The sequence below is a fragment of the Siphateles boraxobius genome, unplaced genomic scaffold (assembly GCF_051911475.1).
Source record: "Siphateles boraxobius isolate OS27281-9 unplaced genomic scaffold, OSU_SipBor_1 283, whole genome shotgun sequence".
NCBI lineage: Eukaryota > Metazoa > Chordata > Actinopteri > Cypriniformes > Leuciscidae > Siphateles > Siphateles boraxobius.
The window spans coordinates 55,390-74,068 of NW_027508901.1; the positions used below are offsets into that span (position 1 = coordinate 55,390).

Here is an 18,679-nt window from a genome sequence, read left to right on the forward strand (position 1 = left end):
ACATCACAAGGTCTGGACGCAAAGACGTTTCCACCATCTCCCTGGGAAAATGGAGCTGCTTCCCAAGGTCGACTGCTAGCGTCCACCCCTTGCCTGGTGTGAGGAGTCTTCCTGTGTCCTTCTGGTGGTGGGTGTTACCCCTGTCACCAGCCCTCGCGAACTGGATGGAATGTGCGGTTAGGGCCGGGGGCCTGCTATTCGCTTCCTGCCTGCATATTTCCACCACCTCAGCAAGCTTCTTCAGCACCAGGTCGTGCCTCCACCTGTAGCGCCCTTGTGCCAACGCTGTCTTGAAGCCAGTCATGATGTGTTGGAAGCTCGCATTGGGAGTGTTACACAGGAGGCAAGATTCCTCGTTGCCAAACCATCGGTGGAGGTTGCGGGGGCAAGGTAAGGTGTCATATGCTGCTCTGAAGAGAAAACTAAGCCTGGCCTGTGGAATCTTCCACACGTCAGACCAAGCCAGCTGCCTGTCTAGAAGGCCTTCCCACAACAGCCAGCCTCCCTGCTAGCCCTGGGACACCGCTTTGATGGTAAGTCTCTCATGTTCAGCTCTGATCACCTCTGCTTCCACCATGGCTTTCCTCTCTTCTTTAGATGCATTCGACCAGAAGAGGGGGGCCTGTCCCCAACCGAGGCCTGCCCGGCCGTCCTGTACTCTGCCAACCACCTCCCTGTGTTGCAGCCTACTTATTGCCAGGTCAACTTCCTCCTTGGCCTTCCATTTTCTCCCGGTTAAAAGCTGGGCATCCGCAATTCTCACCAGATGGTCTGTGGACTCTCTTAGCTCCATGATCAACCGCACCTTCTCCTGCTTATATCCCCCGCTGATGGAACGCAGGGGCAGCTGGAGCTTGGTCTTGCCAAAGAGACCCACATCAGAAAAGCATCTTGGTAGCCCGAGCCATTTCCTGATGTACGAGTTTGCCAAGCTATCCAACTTGCTCACTGTGGAGGAGGGAACTTCGCTCATCTTGGGTGGCCACGTTATCCTCTGGTACAGCGTGAATTGGTAACACCAAACTTTGTATTTGCCTGGGAGCTGACTGAGGTTGATCCTGGCGAGGCCGCCTGCCAGCTGTTTCTTCACCACATTCCCCATCTGTTTATCCGTGAGATCTGCAGAGTAGATTCGGCCGAGGCTCCGGACAGGCTGGCTAGACAACAAGGGGATTTCCTCACCGCCAGCACTAAAGATGGTGCGGTCACTCCTGACCCCTTTCTGAAGGGACAAGCTTCGTGACTTTGAGGGCTTGATTCTCAATCCACGAGTTCATCAAACCTCTTAAGCAGTCTCACAGTGCATGGAGCTGTCTGGAGTATGGTGGTAACGTCATCCATGTACCCTCTCAGTGGTGGTAGCCTTTGGCCTGATGGCAATTTCACTCCTCCGACCACCTGCCTTGCCCCGATGAGGATGATCTCAAACGCTGCTACAAACAAAATGGGGGAGATTGAACACCCCATGGCAATGCCAACTTCGAGTCGTTGCCACTTTGTGGTGAAGTCTTCATGTGTGCAGCATATCTGGATGTCCTCAAAGTATCTGGATATCAATCCTTTACAGGGATCAGGGATGAAGAAGAAATCCAGGGCGAATGTAATAAGTTGGTGGGGGACAGACCCATAGGCGTCTGAATAGTTATATTAATGAAGAATGATCTGTCTGACAGTGGTCAAGAGCTGAAAGTGCCCGGCTTCTGTCGTTTGCATGTTAATGTGTGTAAACTAAGACCGATGTTCCGGCTACTGTGGTGGAAGATATGCTACTATTTTTTTTAGAAATATTAGATTTGTTGTAACTACACTCTCAGGATAAAAATGGCACAAACCAAATACTTGAAATCATCAATGAAATCCGACAACAACTGTCTCATAAATTATGACAAAAAACTATACTTCCCTACAGTATGTGAAAAACTACACCATGATTGTTACATACACCTTGTGATGCACTCTTGGACACATCATCAGTGATAGTACCTGGGGTCATAGGGGGTTTCGGGTCTTTCAACTTCAGACCTCCTCACCCAGGCGACCCAACCGGGAGTGATCAGTTCCCGGCCTGTGTCCAAGAAGCGTTCGCCCACAGTTTGTCCCTCCTGATCCACAGCCATCGTGAGGCTTTTTCCGCAGCCTCTGAAGCTGCACTGATGGCTCTTCTCTTGCGTGCTCCTGTGATTCCCAGGAGGCTGTAGGCCCTGCAGAGTGACTTTCCTGCAAAGCCCCTTCCTCCAACCTCGATGGGCAAGCACTGGGCACGCCACCCCCATCTCCGACACTCCTCCACCAGCTCCGCATATTTCTCCCTTTTCCTTTCACTCGCTTCCTCCATTCTCTCCTCCCAGGGCACTGTTAGCTCCATCAAGATAACCTGTTTCGATGTTACTGAGAACAGAACCATGTCGGGTCTAAGGCTGGTCTCCACGATGTCTCGGGGGAACTTGAGTTGTTTTCCCAGGTCGACCCTTAGCTGCCAGTCATTCGTTGTTCCCAGCAGGCCTGTCTGAACTGTTGGTCGGGAAGGCGGAGGTTCTCCTGCTCTTAAGAATGAAATTTTGCGCCTTGGTGGTTTTAAACGCTTGCTCTGATTGATGGCAGTAGTGATGGACTCAGCAACCACCTTCAGCACCTGGTCATGGCGCCAGCGGTAGCGACCTTCCCCAAGTGCTTTAGGACAGCTACTGAGGATGTGTTCCAGCGATCCTCTTCCCTGGCACAAGGTACATGCCGGAGTTTCAACCTTGCCCCAACAAAAGAGATTTGATGGACTGGGCAGGGTGTCATAGACAGACTGAATGAGAAATTTGATGCGATAGGGATCAGCCCTCCACAGCTCTGCCCATGAAATCTTTCTCTCCATGGCATCTTCCCATCTGGTCCATGCACCCTGTTGCCTCATTCCCACCATCTGACTTGCACGCTGCTCCTCGATCCCAGCCGTCACTTCTTTTTGGACCAGGTTCCGCCTTTCCTTACCCTTCAGTTTGTTGTAATGGGTTGTTGGAGTACTTCCCAGTCCTGCACGACCAATAGCTACAGGACCCACCAGTTCCTTATGACGCAGTCGTGATTCTGCCTGGTCCACCGCCTCATGTGCCCTCCACTTTCTGCCAGTCCTGACCTCAATACCAGCTTGAGATACTCTTAGGTCCTTGGAATCCCTGTACTGAAGCACCTCCCTTGCTCTGGTAACCATGAACTCCTCGCTAAGGCTGTTGATTGGTAGCGTTAGTTTGTTCTTTTTCCCGTAAAGGGCAATGCTGCTCAGACTTCTTGGCAAGCCCAACCACCGTCGCAGGTAGTTGCTCACCCTCCTCTCAAATCCTTCCACGGTGGAAATTGGAAATTCATACACCAACAGTGGCCACAGTATCCTGGGTGAGATTCCATGTTGGTATAACCAAGCTTTGAATTTCCCCGGTAAGCCTGACTTGTCAACTGTAGTTAGCCAGCTCTCCAGTTGTTCATTTGTTGCCCTGATGGAAGCGGCATCCTTTAGAGAGCAGTCAAAGGTTTTCCCAAGGCTCTTCACAGGCTTCTCTGTGACTGAAAAACTACACCAAAAGAGTAGTATTTCTGAATACATACTATAATGCAATTTCAGACACAGCCATGGACACTTTACTATCCCATGAGGCCATTGGAGGGATTTATGAATGAGCAACTGACTCCTGTAGGTCACATGACAGTGACAACATGGCGGATTTAGTAATCCTGAATGTCACACTACCCATATTGATAAGCTATTACACAGAGCGTAGTGCGGGGCGGTATGACCATAGGTTTATATCACGATATTTTTCAAAAACATACCGGTTTCACGGTATGTGACAGGGTTTTTTTTTTCAAGCATGACTGGGTGTTAACCACGTTTTCTACTGATTGAGAGAGGAAATACTGCAGTAGATTGACTTATAATGCCCTATTTTACTCTAATGAATAAATATTGTAGAAAAATTCCAAACTAGTAGGCTATTAATCCAGGTTTGCAAGGCTGTTTACACAGAGGTCCAGCAGGAGGCGCTGTAGGAGTGGCAGAAACATCGCTCATAAACGCTGGAAGATAAAGAAAGATTAAATGAAAATTACATCGAAACTTTTCTAAAGAGAGTCAATTCCCTTCACACACACATTCTGAGGACAGCATAGATTTATATTACATCTTGTGAAAATAATATGTCACATTTAAAGGTCCGGTATTCTGGCGCGTGTCCGATGACGAAGTGACAAAGTGAGTTATTTACTACGTAAATAATCCAAATCTTGGGAAACACAAACGAAACAGTGTGCATAGCAAAACTGATATAAATGTTTGTTTGCTGGGACCTTAAGATTTATACTATAATGTATGTAGAGATTTTAATTTCCTTTAGTAAAAAAAAAAAAAAGTGTGGTGCTGTGATTTATTATAATTTATATTCAATACATTGACACCCTTCATTTATTGCTAATTTTGTTAGAAATATGCTTCCGTCAGGCCTGATATAGCTTCAGATCTCACATCAACGTTAAATAAGACCCTGATTTTCACAGTATAAATTTGGTCTTATTACAAGAAACTAATAGATACATAAAAAGCTTTAAAATCTGGTAATTTTGTTATTGTCTCTGACTCTGAGAGATGAAATTATGAGCTAGATTCAGGGCCGGATTAACCATTAGGGCAACTGGGCACTTGCCCAGGGGCCCACAACATCTAAGGGGCCCTGGGCACCAGGGGCGGAGTGGCAATCGGGAGAGTCGGGATTTTCCCCGGTGGGCCGGTAGTGTTTCGAGGCCGCGAGGGCCGGTCTGATAAAATGTATTCATTGCAAGTTCGCCATGCGCAATTGTGGCGCAAGCGAGGGGAAGAAAACAAGTATTTTATATAACGGAGCGTATATTTGCACTAAGTGCCTGTCTTTTTATCAAAAAGACGCCCTTCACTGAATAACTACAGTGGCGCACGCGGGCGCGTGAAGTGCTAGAAAGCTGCTTTTGATGCGCTCGACCCGAGTTCGAATCCGCCTTTTGCCGAACTCTCTCTTCTCCCTTTTCCCAACACATATGAGATGTAAAATGTATAACCTTACCTAACATAAAGGTCTCTAGCGTTCTATTTTGCCAACGAACAAAAATCGAAACCATGATATGGCTTTGTGCCTTTATAAAACAGCACAAGACTTTGAGAATAGGCATCCTGTATGTGCTGCGTGATTTAAAGAAAAGTGCGCTCTTTGAACAGCATGGTTATCTGGTGTTTTCTCCTAAATAAAAGCTCAAGGGTTTATTTCTTGCAAGTGAAGAAATTAGGACAAAAGTATTTTAATTTTCCTGTATTATAGTGTAATGTAGACTAAAATATACTTTTGAAATATTCATTTTCACTTATATAGTACATTTTTAGGCTATATGGATTTTACGTCATAGGAATAATTATATAAATCATTATTACATTATTATTATAATTGTTTGGCATTCTAAAACACCATTGATAATGTAATGTAGACTGAGACTCTCATAACTAAAAAGATGTTTGAGCCCTCTTTATTTTCCTGGTACAAATCAATGCTTTTTCTTTGTTCAACGAGCAGTTCATGGGTTGAAGCTCTTACTTTTGATCTCTCAAAGAGCACGAGATTGATGCATTTAACCTTAAAATGTACAACATTTTCTTGCGGGGGAGCATGCCCCCGAACCCCCCTACAGGCACAGAGGTCCACCCAACATATAGTTTTACAAATTCCTATGGGAAAGAACGACCATTTATGAACTTTACTCCAGCATAGTACAAAAGGTTCCTTTTAAGTCAGTTAAACTGTAAATGCCATATTAAAATGTCCTTGGACAAAATATACATTTGGCCTGCCTAAGGGGGGGCCTACAAGACATTGTGCCCAGGGGCCTCTGAACTCTTAATCCGGCCCTGGCTAGATTCAAGAGGAAATGATGGAAGATACAATAAAGATTTAAATTTTACTGTTTAAAACTAACATAAGTCTTGTAAAACTTGAAGAAGTGTAGGAAAATAAACGGGCTGAATATTAATATGCCATATTTGGCTCGGCGTTTAATTCCTGATCAAGACCTTTGACTGACGCTTGTGTTTCTATTTGTGACGCGACGCTCTGTTTAGCCCCGCCCACACTCAAATCTCATTGGTCAAAATCCCCGCCATGACGTCCCGCTTGCGCGGTAGAGGCGCGTGTCGCGCATTTTTGACGCGCCTGTGCAACAATTCCGGGAGCGCGTTCAGATCGACGCGTCTCAATAAACTCAATGGCCGTGACTGAGACACTGATCCAGAGCGTCTCCGGTTACCCGGTGCTCTACAACGCGTCGCTGCACGATTATCGCAGTTCCGAGCGGCGCGTGAACGCGTGGAGGGAGGTCGCCGCGTGCGTCGGGCTCTCCGGTCAGTGCGTCAACATCACGCGCGCTCGACACGCGTTTGACTTTGAAAAGTGTTTCTGTTCTGTTGATCTTGATGATTTACACATATATTTACAGCTGGAGACTCAACAAACTACAACGCGTCCGTTTCAGTTAAACTGCGCGTTGTTCGTTGATTATTAAAGGCGCGTTTTTGATTTGACGCGTCGCTAGCGCTATAAATGATGGACAATATAATGAAGTTAACAGGTATAAAGTCTCTGATTTACTATAAGAGTGAAGATTTATGATACTGTACGATAAAAGAGACATTAAAACGCGTAACGCGGTTTATCAGTGATATTAATACACATTATTGCTTTATATTATGTGTCTTATACTTGTCCTATTTCTATTTTTTTTATTAGCTATGTATTGTATTTACATGGCAGCTTTATTCACTGAGGAAAAATCAAATCATTGTTAATAAGCTCTTCTGATTCTGATTTTCATATTATATAAAGGCTGATACAGAGAATGCAAGTTAAGCGTTTTCTTTATAATGCGTTATATGGGAAATGCTTAAAATAAGCATGAAATCAAAACTGACTATTTTTATTTGTGCATGGACTATTGCAGTATTTATTATAAATTATTTATCAGTTTCATCTCGACTTTAATGTTCAATAGTTTTATTCATATTCTCTGTATCTGCCTGTATATAATATGCATCATGAATAACTGAATTTGATCTTTAATATCAATGTGTTTAATGCATTAAGCCACGTTAAGCATTTTAACGGCTTTTTATGGAGAAGAAATTTATAAAGTAAAAAATAGTGTTTCGAGTGCGATTCAAACCCTGACGCTCAAGATAATTAATTGGTTTGAGTAGGACAAACTTAAATGAAACTAATTAGTTCAGTCAAATGAACTTTTATGAGTATTTAGCACTTTCTTTTTCTTTGTAGTTCACAGAACTGATATATTTTAAGTAAACTGAACTGTTTCATTGTTTTGAGTTTTATGAAATTATTTATTTTAATTTAGACAAACTTAAGTTTAACTGAAACGGCTGGGATGTCTATTTCCCAGCATGCTTTGCCGATGGTACTCGAAAGGGAGAGTAAATGCTCAAATTAAGTGTGATATAATGTTGTTATTGTGCAAGATTAATGTTAAGTGGCAGATTTAGTAGCGATTAATGTTTTGTTATGCTAATTTAGAATAATATCTGTTAATGTTGGTTTGAGGACAGTTACCATCATGGTGACGAGTGGTGCATGAGCTTTATATTGCTGAGCTTTAAGAGCTAATGCTAATGTATAACATGCTAATGTTAACATGTTAATAAATTAGTATGTTAGCAAACAAGCTTTTTAAAGCTCGCTAAGTTTATACTAATGATAGTGATCACAATAAGGGTAATTCATTCATTTAAATTAAAACTTTCATGTAGTGTACTCAAACGTTTCAAGTTAAGAACAATTAAAATGTATAAGTACATAATAAAAATCTGCTAGTTCTGCTTAAACTGAATTTCAACTGATTGCCTGTCGGTTCAGATCCGGCCCACATGTGGATCCAGGCGTTACAGATGTTGCCGGATCTGAGCGACACCATGTTTCCCCACTGCAGTGGTGTGTGTGTGTGTGTGTGTGTGTGTGTGTGTGTGTGTGTTTAACGCTGTTCTCCAGCTGCAGTGGTGTGTGTGTGTGTGTGTGTGTGTTTAACGCTGTTCTCCTGCTGCAGTGGTGTGTGTGTGTGTGTGTGTGTGTTTAACGCTGTTCTCCTGCTGCAGTGGTGTGTGTGTGTGTGTGTGTGTTTAACGCTGTTCTCCCGCTGCAGTGTTGTGTGTGTGTGTGTGTGTTTAACGCTGTTCTCCCGCTGCAGTGGTGTGTGTGTGTGTGTGTGTGTGTGTGTTTAACGCTGTTCTCCCGCTGCAGTGGTGTGTGTGTGTGTGTGTTTAACGCTGTTCTCCCGCTGCAGTGGTGTGTGTGTGTGTTTAACGCTGTTCTCCCGCTGCAGTGGTGTGTGTGTGTGTGTGTTTAACGCTGTTCTCCCGCTGCAGTGGTGTGTGTGTGTGTGTGTGTGTTTAACGCTGTTCTCCTGCTGCAGTGGTGTGTGTGTGTGTGTGTTTAACGCTGTTCTCCCGCTGCAGTGGTGTGTGTGTGTGTGTGTGTTTAACGCTGTTCTCCCGCTGCAGTGGTGTGTGTGTGTGTGTGTTTAACGCTGTTCTCCCGCTGCAGTGTTGTGTGTGTGTGTGTGTGTTTAACGCTGTTCTCCCGCTGCAGTGGTGTGTGTGTGTGTGTGTTTAACGCTGTTCTCCCGCTGCAGTGGTGTGTGTGTGTGTGTGTTTAACGCTGTTCTCCCGCTGCAGTGGTGTGTGTGTGTGTGTGTTTAACGCTGTTCTCCCGCTGCAGTGGTGTATGTGTGTGTGTGTGTGTGTATGTGTGTGTTTAACGCTGTTCTCCCGCTGCAGTGGTGTATGTGTGTGTGTGTGTGTGTTTAACGCTGTTCTCCCGCTGCAGTGGTGTGTGTGTGTGTGTGTGTGTTTAACGCTGTTCTCCCGCTGCAATGGTGTGTGTGTGTGTGTGTGTGTGTTTAACGCTGTTCTCCCGCTGCAGTGGAGTGTGTGTGTGTGTGTTTAACTCTGTTCTCCCGCTGCAGTGGAGTGTGTGTGTGTGTGTTTAACTCTGTTCTCCCGCTGCAGTGGTGTGTGTGTGTGTATGTTTAACGCTGTTCTCCTGCTGCAGTGGTGTGTGTGTGTGTGTGTTTAACTCTGTTCTCCCGCTGCAGTGGAGTGTGTGTGTGTGTGTTTAACTCTGTTCTCCCGCTGCAGTGGTGTGTGTGTGTGTATGTTTAACGCTGTTCTCCCGCTGCAGTGGTGTGTGTGTGTGTGTGTGTGTTTAACGCTGTTCTCCCGCTGCAGTGGTGTGTGTGTGTGTGTGTGTTTAACGCTGTTCTCCCGCTGCAGTGGTGTGTGTGTGTGTGTGTTTAACGCTGTTCTCCCGCTGCAGTGGTGTGTGTGTGTGTGTGTGTGTTTAACGCTGTTCTCCCGCTGCAGTGGTGTGTGTGTGTGTGTGTATGTATGTGTGTTTAACGCTGTTTCCCGCTGCAGTGGTGTGTGTGTGTGTGTGTGTGTTTAACGCTGTTCTCCCGCTGCAGTGGTGTGTGTGTGTGTGTGTGTGTGTATGTTTAACGCTGTTCTCCCGCTGCAGTTGTGTGTGTGTGTGTGTGTGTGTGTGTGTTTAACGCTGTTCTCCCGCTGCAGTGGTGTGTGTGTGTGTGTGTGTTTAACGCTGTTCTCCCGCTGCAGTGGTGTGTGTGTGTGTGTGTGTGTGTATGTTTAACGCTGTTCTCCCGCTGCAGTGGTGTGTGTGTGTGTGTGTGTGTGTTTAACGCTGTTCTCCCGCTGCAGTGGTGTGTGTGTGTGTGTGTGTTTAACGCTGTTCTCCCGCTGCAGTGGTGTGTGTGTGTGTGTGTGTGTGTGTGTTTAACGCTGTTCTCCCGCTGCAGTGGTGTGTGTGTGTGTGTGTGTGTGTATGTTTAACGCTGTTCTCCCGCTGCAGTGGTGTGTGTGTGTGTGTGTGTTTAACGCTGTTCTCCCGCTGCAGTGGTGTGTGTGTGTGTGTGTGTGTGTGTATGTGTGTGTGTTTAACGCTGTTCTCCCGCTGCAGTGGTGTGTGTGTGTGTGTATGTATGTGTGTGTTTAACGCTGTTCTCCTGCTGCAGTGGTGTGTGTGTGTGTGTTTAACGCTGTTCTCCCGCTGCAATGGTGTGTGTGTGTGTGTGTGTGTGTGTGTTTAACGCTGTTCTCCTGCTGCAGTGGTGTGTGTGTGTGTTTAACGCTGTTCTCCCGCTGCAGTGGAGTGTGTGTGTGTGTGTTTAACGCTGTTCTCCCGCTGCAGTGGTGTGTGTGTGTGTGTATGTATGTGTGTGTTTAACGCTGTTCTCCTGCGGCAGTGGTGTGTGTGTGTGTGTGTTTAACGCTGTTATCCCGCTGCAATGGTGTGTGTGTGTGTGTGTGTGTTTAACGCTGTTCTCCTGCTGCAGTGGTGTGTGTGTGTGTGTGTGTGTGTTTAATGCTGTTCTCCCGCTGCAGTGGTGTGTGTGTGTGTGTTTGTATGTTTAACGCTGTTCTCGCACTTCAGTGGTGTGTGTGTGTGTGTGTGTGTGTGTGTGTTTAACGCTGTTCTCCCGCTGCAGTGATGTGTGTGTGTGTATGTTTAACGCTGTTCTCCCGCTGCAGTGGTGTGTGTGTGTGTGTGTGTGTGTTTAACGCTGTTCTCCCGCTGCAGTGGTGTGTGTGTGTGTGTTTAACGCTGTTCTCCCACTGCAGTGGTGTGTGTGTGTGTGTGTGTGTTTAACGCTGTTCTCCCACTGCAGTGGTGTGTGTGTGTGTGTGTGTTTAACGCTGTTCTCCCGCTGCAGTGGTGTGTGTGTGTGTGTGTGTGTGTGTGTGTGTGTTTAACGCTGTTCTCCCGCTGCAGTGGTGTGTGTGTGTGTGTTTAACGCTGTTCTCCCGCTGCAGTGGTGTGTGTGTGTGTGTGTGTGTGTGTGTGTTTAACGCTGTTCTCCCGCTGCAGTGGTGTATGTGTGTGTGTGTGTGTGTTTAACGCTGTTCTCCCGCTGCAGTGGTGTATGTGTGTGTGTATGTGTGTGTGTGTGTGTGTTTAACGCTGTTCTCCCGCTGCAGTGGTGGAGTGTAAGAGAAGATGGAAGACTATCAGGGATCGCTACATCCGAGAGCGGAGACTCTGCAAGCTGAAGAGAGAAGAAGGAGGCCGGCGCCTGCATTACTGGCCACACAGAGAAAGCCTCTCGTTCCTGGACAATCACATCCGGAAGAGGAAGATTCCCAGTGGAGCCGAGGCTCCGGAGGATCCGGATGACGGCGACGGAAGCGTTCGCGATTCTCCCGAGGAGTCGCTCGACGAGTCCAGCGGCGGAGACTCAAAGTCCAGCCTGGGAAACAGAGCAAAGCGTGACGGCAGGTTCGAGCCCAAGCATCCGCTCAAAGCGGCGGTCCCGCTCAATCCCATAATGCCCCTGTCTATCGTGGCTCAGCTCAAACCCCTGCAACACATGAGGCCGCTGGTGTCCGGTCCTCCTCCGGGCCTGAAGGGGGCGCCGGCGTCCGGTTCATCAGCGCAGAGCTCAGAGGATCACACACACACACGGCTCTTAGAGAACGAGCCTCTAAAGAGCGTCCAGAAAGCCTTGGATGAGGACGAGCTGTTTCTCTTGAGTTTCGTCCCGGCCCTCAAAAGACTGACGCCACAAAAAAGAGCCGCGGTTAAAATGCAGATCCAGAAGATCATGTTCGACGCAGAGTTCAAGGACCCGTGAACACACTGGTGTCGGACTCAATACAGTACATCAGAGCCCGGAAACATCTGACTGGCAATTACAGTTCACATTCTGACTTAAGTTGTAAAAATTTATTTGACTCGAGTCAAATATCACAGTCAAAATTATGATAAAAAGTAAAAATTCGGACCTAAGACGTAAAAAAGTCGAAACTGACTTGAGTCAAAATTGTGACTAAAAGTTGGACTTATGACATTATGGTTGAAATTATGAGTCAAAATTCTGACTTAAGTTGTAAAAGGTCAATTGAGATAAGTCAAATATGACAGTTGAAATTACGATATAAAGTCAAAATTCTGACTTTAAGACATAAAAAAAGTCAAAACTGACTTGAGTCAAAAAAGTCAGTTCAACTTTTTCCAGAGTTCAAGGAGCCGTGAACACACTGGTGTCGGACTCAATACTTCACATCAGAGCCCGCAAACATCTGACTGGCAATTAACACATTATAGTTGAAATTATGACCGTCAACATTCTGACTTAAATCGTAAAAAGTCAATTGACCCAATACAAATATGAGAGTTTAAATTACAAGTCAAAATTCCAGCTTAAGTCGTAAAAAGTCAATAAGTCAAATATGACAGTTGAAATTTTGATATAAAATTCTGACTTAAGACGTAAAAAGTAAATTAACCCAAGTCAAATATGACAGTTGAAATTATGACTGTCAAAATTATAATTTAAATAAAAATTATGATATAGTCAAAATTATGACCTAAGAAGTAAAAAAGTCAAATCTGACTTGTGTCAAAATTTGCAACAAAAAAGTTGGAATTATGGCATTATGGTTGAAATTCTAACTGTCAAAATTCTGACTTAAGTCATAATTATGATATAAAAAGTCAAAATTCTTCTCACTGAAGTCGTGAAAAAGTCAAAATACAAAAGACAAAAATTTTAAATTATGACACACTAAAGACTTAGTCATAATAAGATATAATTAAGTCATAATGACAGAATTTTGACTTTGTCATAATTTCAACTGACTTAACACGTAAAAAGTTGAAATTGACTTCAAATATGACAGTTGAAATTGTAATTAAATTTGAAAAATGTATAATTCAAATATTAAAAAAGTTATAATTCTGATTTAAGTCATAATTATGAGTGATATAAAAAGTCGAAACTTCCATAAAAAGTCAGAATTATGACTTAAAATGTTGACTTAAAATGTATGACATTTTGTCATTTAAGTATCAAAATTGTCTTGAGATAAAAAAGTGAATAATCTTTTCCGAGTTGAAAGAGCGATGAACACACTGCGTTTACTCCAGATCTTTCACTCAATAACAGTCAAAGTCACTTCACACTGGACCCTGTAATATTTGACTGTCTTTTAGATTAAAGATGCTTTATTTTTGTATATATCTCAGTATGAAGGTGGAAATAAAGTCCCTCAGCGTTTGATGGATATTTAGTGACACAAAAGTGACCGTTTGTGTAAAATATCACTAGTGAAAATGTTCTTGCATCATTAAATATCTTGAACTGCTACTGTGTCATTTTAGGCTCAGATGAATATTAAATATGTTTGACAGCTGCATGTTCTGATGATTCGTGAAATAGGGATGCACCGATATGAATATTTTGGCCGATAACCGATAATTCTTTATATTTGAAAGTCGATAACCGATATATCGGCCGATAAATCTAAATTCAAATTTTTATGTCATTTTTGAGAGCCTGATTGCTAAAACAAAAGTCTCACCAGTGAAATCCATGTCCCAAACACACAATTATAATGTTCTCATGATAATATTATGTAGCCGATATGACAGATTTAACTGTTGCACTTTACAATATTTTCCTTTTTTGAAGTGATTCCTATCATATTCAAAACCATCATGTTAATCTGAAGTGTCTCAGCGGAGGGAAATAATCCATTATTTATCATATATTTAGCATATAACATTAAAAACGAACCGATATATCCTGCATCCCTAGTAAAATCAGCTTCCTGGTGTTGTTTTAAAATTTCTTTTTTCTAACTAATCTTTCTTTCTAATTAATCTTTCTTTCTTTCTATCATTCTTTCCTTCTTTTTATTTAATCTCTTTCTAACTAATCTATCTTTCTTTCTATCATTCTTTCTATCTATCTAATCTGTCTTTCTTTTTAATTCATCTCTTTATTTCTTTCTTTCTAAATAATCTTTCTTTCTAACTTGTCTTTCTTTCTTTCTAACTTTTCTTTCTTTCTAACATTCTTATTTCTTTCTATCATTCTTTCCTTCTTTTTAATTAATCTCTTTCTTTCTAATCTATCTTTCTTTCTATCATTCTTTCTATCTATCTAATCTGTCTTTCTTTTTAATTCATCTCTTTATTTCTTTCTTTATAAATAATCTTTCTTTCTAATTTTTTAACTAATCTTTCTCTCTAACTAATCTTTCTTTCTATCATTCTTTCTTTCTAACTAATCTTTCTTTCTTTCTAACTAATCTTTCTTTCTTTCTTTCTAACTAATCTTTCTTTCTTTCTAACTAATCTTTCGTTCTAACTTTTCTTTCCTTCTAACTAATCTTTCTTTCTTTCTTACTAATCTTTCTTTCTATCATTCTTTCTTTCTAACTAATCTTTCTTTCTTTCTAACTAATCTTTCTTTCTTTCTTTCTAACTAATCTTTCTTTCTTTCTAACTAATCTTTCTTTCTTTCTATCTTTTCTTTCTAACTGTGGCGAGGGGGGCGTGGTCTTGCGAAGTCTGTAGCGAGACGAGTCATCGAGCTGTGCGGTGAGTAAGTAGGTCAAGTGTAGATGATGAACACCTGTGTCTGATTGCAGTGATTGGCGTGAACTTTTATTCATTTAGCTGAAGCTTGACTTACAATTTCTTTGGATAAATTGCTTTTGGATAATTGCTTAAAAATTGCTTTTGGATAAGCAATTTTACAATTGCTATATGTCAGAGGTCGCACGCCTCTGGAGCAACTAGGGGTTAAGTGTCTTGCTCAGGGACACATTGGTGTCTCACAGTGGATTCGAACCCGGGTCTCTCACACCAGAGTCATGTGTCTTATCCACTGCGCCATCACCACCCCTAGAAGACCCGCATATAAGCTGCCAGGAATGAGTGAGCGGAGAGAGACTCGCATGCGACCCGCAGCAGACCCTCTGTCTTCTTCTTCCTTCACACACACACACACACTAAGATTGACTACACTAACTAATCTTTCTTTCTAACTAATCTTTCTATCTAATCTATCTTTCTTTTTAATTAATCTCTGTTTCATTCTTTCTTTCTAACTAATCTATCTTTTTTCTTTTTTTCTTTCTTTCCTACTAATCTTTCTTTCTGTATTTTTTCTAACTAATCTTTCTTTCTTTTTAATTAATCTCTCTATTTCATTATTTCTTTCTAACTTTTCTTTATTTCTAACTTTTCTTTCTTTCTATCTTACTAATCTTTCTTTTTAATTAATCTCTCTATTTCATTCTTTCTTTCTAACTAATCTCTCTTTCTTTCTACCTCATCTTTCTTTCTTTCTTTCTAACTAATCTTTCTTTCTAACTAATCTTTCATTCATTCTTTCTAACTAATCTTTCTTTCTTTCTATCTTACTAATCTTTCTTTTTAATTAATCTCTCTATTTCATTCTTTCTTTCTAACTAATCTTTCTTTCTATCTAACTAATCTCTCTTTCTTTCTACCTCATCTTTCTTTCTTTCTTTCTAACTAATCTATCTTTTTTCTTTCTTTCTTTCTTTCCTACTAATCTTTCTTTCTGTCTTTTTTCTAACTAATCTTTCTTTCTTTTTAATTAATCTCTCTATTTCATTATTTCTTTCTAACTAACTAATCTCTTTCTTTCTAACTTTTCTTTCTTTCCAACTAATCTTTCTTTATTTCTAACTTTTCTTTCTTTCTATCTTACTAATCTTTCTTTATTTCTAACTTTTCTTTCTTTCTATCTTACTAATCTTTCTTTTTAATTAAAGGGTTAGTTCGCCCATTTAAGACATGAAGTTGTATGCAATCATTACCAGCACTATAGTGTATACACACTGACCCACTCTGTTGTCACCTCCCTGGTCCGAGTCTGGTCACTGATCTGATCCGTCTGACACTGTGCTAAAATTAGTTTCATCATCTGAAGTTTCGTAGTCGGACATGTTGTCGGCGAGTCGCGCTATCAACAGCTAATCGTCACGTGCGCACTGTTGACATTGACAGCAGCGCGGATTGATAGAAACGGAAGGAAAATAGTGCCGCATTAAAACTGAGGTATGAATTTTGCCCGGCGTGTTTTTTTTGTGTTAAATTAATCAAGCTTTGAAACGCAAATCTTTTTTTCACGTAAAAACGCACAGTTTTGTGGCCCCGGAAAGTAGCCGGGATTACTTCATTCAAAAACTTCCAGCGGTCAGAACTCGGACCAGGGGGGTGACAACAGAGTGGGTCAGTGTGTATACACTATAGTGCTGGTAATGATTGCATACAACTTCATGTCTTAAATGGGCGAACTAACCCTTTAATCTCTCTATTTCATTCTTTCTTTCTAACTAATCTCTCTTTCATTCTACCTCATCTTTCTTTCTTTCTTTCTAACCAATCTTTCATTCATTCTTTCTAACTAATCTTTCTTTCTTTCTTTCTAACTAATCTTTCTTTCATTCTACCTCATCTTTCTTTCTTTCTTTCTTTCTAACTAATCTTTCTTTCTTTCTACCTCATCTTTCTTTCTTTCTTTCTAACTAATCTTTCTTTTAATGAAACGAATCTTTCTATCTATCTATCTTTCTTTCTTTCTAACTACTATTTCTTTCTATCTAACTAATCTCTCTTTCTTTCTAACTAATCTTTCTTTCTTTCTAACTAATCTTTCTTTCTTTCTTTCTAACTAATCTTTCTTTCTTTCTTTCTTACTAATCTTTCTTTCTTTCTTTCTAACTAATCTATCTTTCTTTCTTTCTAACTAATCTTTCTTTCTTTCTAACTAATCTTTCTTTCTTTCTTTCTAACTAATCTTTCTTTTCTTTCTAACTAATCTTGCTTTCTTTCTAACTATTCTTTCTTTCTTTCTAACTAATCTATCTTTCATTCTTTCTAACTAATCTTTCTTTCATTCTTTCTAACTATTCTTTCTTTTCTTTCTAACTATTCTTTCTTTCTTTCTAACTAATCTATCTTTCATTCTTTCTAACTAATCTTTCTTTCATTCTTTCTAACTATTCTTTCTTTTCTTTCTAACTATTCTTTCTTTTCTTTCTAACTAATCTTTCTTTCATTCTTTCTAACTAATCTTTCTTTCATTCTTTCTAACTATTCTTTCTTTTCTTTCTAACTATTCTTTCTTTCTTTCTAACTAATCTATCTTTCATTCTTTCTAACTAATCTTTCTTTCATTCTTTCTAACTAATCTATCTTTCTTTTCTTTCTAACTAATCTTTCTTTCATTCTTTCTAACTAATCTTTCTTTCATTCTTTCTAACTATTCTTTCTTTTCTTTCTAACTATTCTTTCTTTCTTTCTAACTAATCTTTCTTTCATTCTTTCTAACTAATCTTTCTTTTCTTTCTAACTAATCTTGCTTTCTTTCTAACTAATCTTTCTTTTCTTTCTAACTATTCTTTCTTTCTAACTAATCCATCTATCAAATTTCAAACTACTTTAAACTTCAAACTATTTTAAACTTCTTCAAACTCTCTGGTCCGACTCTTTCAAGCCAACTTAAAGTTTGGCTCATCAAACTTTTTTTCTAGTTATAAATTTGAGCTTGTTTGTCCGGCTTTTCTTCAAAGAGAGACGACAGATGAAGCTTTTCCTTCACCGGTTACTAATAGACGCCAAGGGGTCAAAAGTAGAAACGTTCACTCGTGCACGAGCATTTCATCAAATTAATATTCATCCACAACTGTAAAGCACACACTGAAATATAGAAATATATGTATAACAGTACATTGGAATTAATAACACATCATGGAACTACATGCATTTTTATAATTAACGAGGCAAAAGTATATAAATCCCAATCAGCATGACACTAAACACCATAATCTCAATGTAAAGCATGAATATCAGTAAGCCGGACACACGCGTTTATGTGGATCTAGTTTTGATCCTCCTTATCAGTGTGCCTTAAGACAGATTTTCAAAATCCATTAATTCCTTGATGAAAATCATACGGACTTGTATGATTACAAAGGATTTGTGGAGAAGAATAGAACATGTACAATATGGCTTTTGTCATTGAAGGACTGTGTTTCGGTGATAAGACACGAATCCAGGCGTCGCTCAAGTCTTTCTGCCGTTTCAAATTAAGATATAGCTCGACTTTTAGCATCAGAAATTATAAAATGAAGCAACAGTTCTGGCCAGATAAAGTCACACAAAATGGATCAGATTTAGCAACTGACCGAGAAAATAGAAACCAACTGCAACAAATGTTCTTTCTCAGTTTTCCAGTAGGAATATCAAAACATACTGAAATCAAGATACATTTACTGGAGAATATTAAAGATATTAGATATTACATTTCTGAAAAATGCATCAAAACTATTGTTTTAAGCTCAAACTCATTTTGACACATTTTTTATTAAACAAGTCTTATTAATCTTCAGTCATTTTGCTTCTCCAGTAAATTTATCTTGATTTAAGAATGTTTAGATGTTTTTTTGTTTTGCGGTAATATTGGTTTTATGAAGCATTTGTGCTTGTGTTTTTCCAAGTTTCACCATAAAGCAAAATCTACAGAAGCATCATAGCAACTGACCAAGAAAACATAAACTAAACTGAAAAAATATATAATTTTTTTCTTTCAGTTTTCCAGTACGAGTATCAAAACCTACTTAAATCAAGATACATTTACTGGAGAAGAAAAATGACTGAAGATATTACATTTCTGAAAAATGCATCAAAATGAAGGGAGTTAAAACACACAAACTCGCTTAATTTTGATACATTTTTCATTAAACAAGCGTTAATATCTTTAATTTAATATCTTTGATTTAAGA

General features: G+C 40.6%; 2 protein-coding genes and 1 long non-coding RNA gene across 3 annotated transcripts; 1 reads left to right on the forward strand and 2 right to left on the reverse strand.

Annotated features, from left to right (window-relative positions):
• Window positions 1-2,053: 2,053 nt before the first annotated feature.
• Window positions 2,054-3,589, reverse strand: LOC143753419 (uncharacterized). The gene has a single exon (XM_077245720.1). It carries the CDS (start codon window positions 3,587-3,589, stop codon window positions 2,054-2,056), a length of 1,536 nt encoding a protein of 511 aa, XP_077101835.1.
• A 2,599-nt stretch (window positions 3,590-6,188) lies between these two features.
• LOC143753425 (uncharacterized) lies at window positions 6,189-13,221 on the forward strand. Its single transcript, XM_077245727.1, has 2 exons — window positions 6,189-6,397; window positions 11,054-13,221. Exons 1-2 carry the CDS (start codon window positions 6,262-6,264, stop codon window positions 11,704-11,706), a joined length of 789 nt encoding a protein of 262 aa, XP_077101842.1. The 5' UTR covers window positions 6,189-6,261; the 3' UTR covers window positions 11,707-13,221.
• Window positions 13,222-15,285: 2,064 nt separating this feature from the next.
• Window positions 15,286-16,481, reverse strand: LOC143753426 (uncharacterized). Its single transcript, XR_013207719.1, has 2 exons — window positions 16,443-16,481; window positions 15,286-15,339 (listed from the first exon to the last, which is right to left on the reverse strand). It is a non-coding gene; the product is annotated as an uncharacterized LOC143753426 (long non-coding RNA).
• Between the last annotated feature and the right edge of the window lie 2,198 nt (window positions 16,482-18,679).

Excerpts from the sequence above, each read along its gene's own strand:
- LOC143753419 (XM_077245720.1), bottom strand. The coding sequence starts at position 3,589 with ATGTATTCAGAAATACTACTCTTTTGGTGTAGTTTTTCAGTCACAGAG.
- LOC143753425 (XM_077245727.1), top strand. The coding sequence starts at position 6,262 with ATGGCCGTGACTGAGACACTGATCCAGAGCGTCTCCGGTTACCCGGTG. Across the intron at positions 6,398-11,053 it reads CGCGTGCGTCGGGCTCTCCG|TGGTGGAGTGTAAGAGAAGA; the intron begins GTCAGTGCGTCA and ends CTCCCGCTGCAG.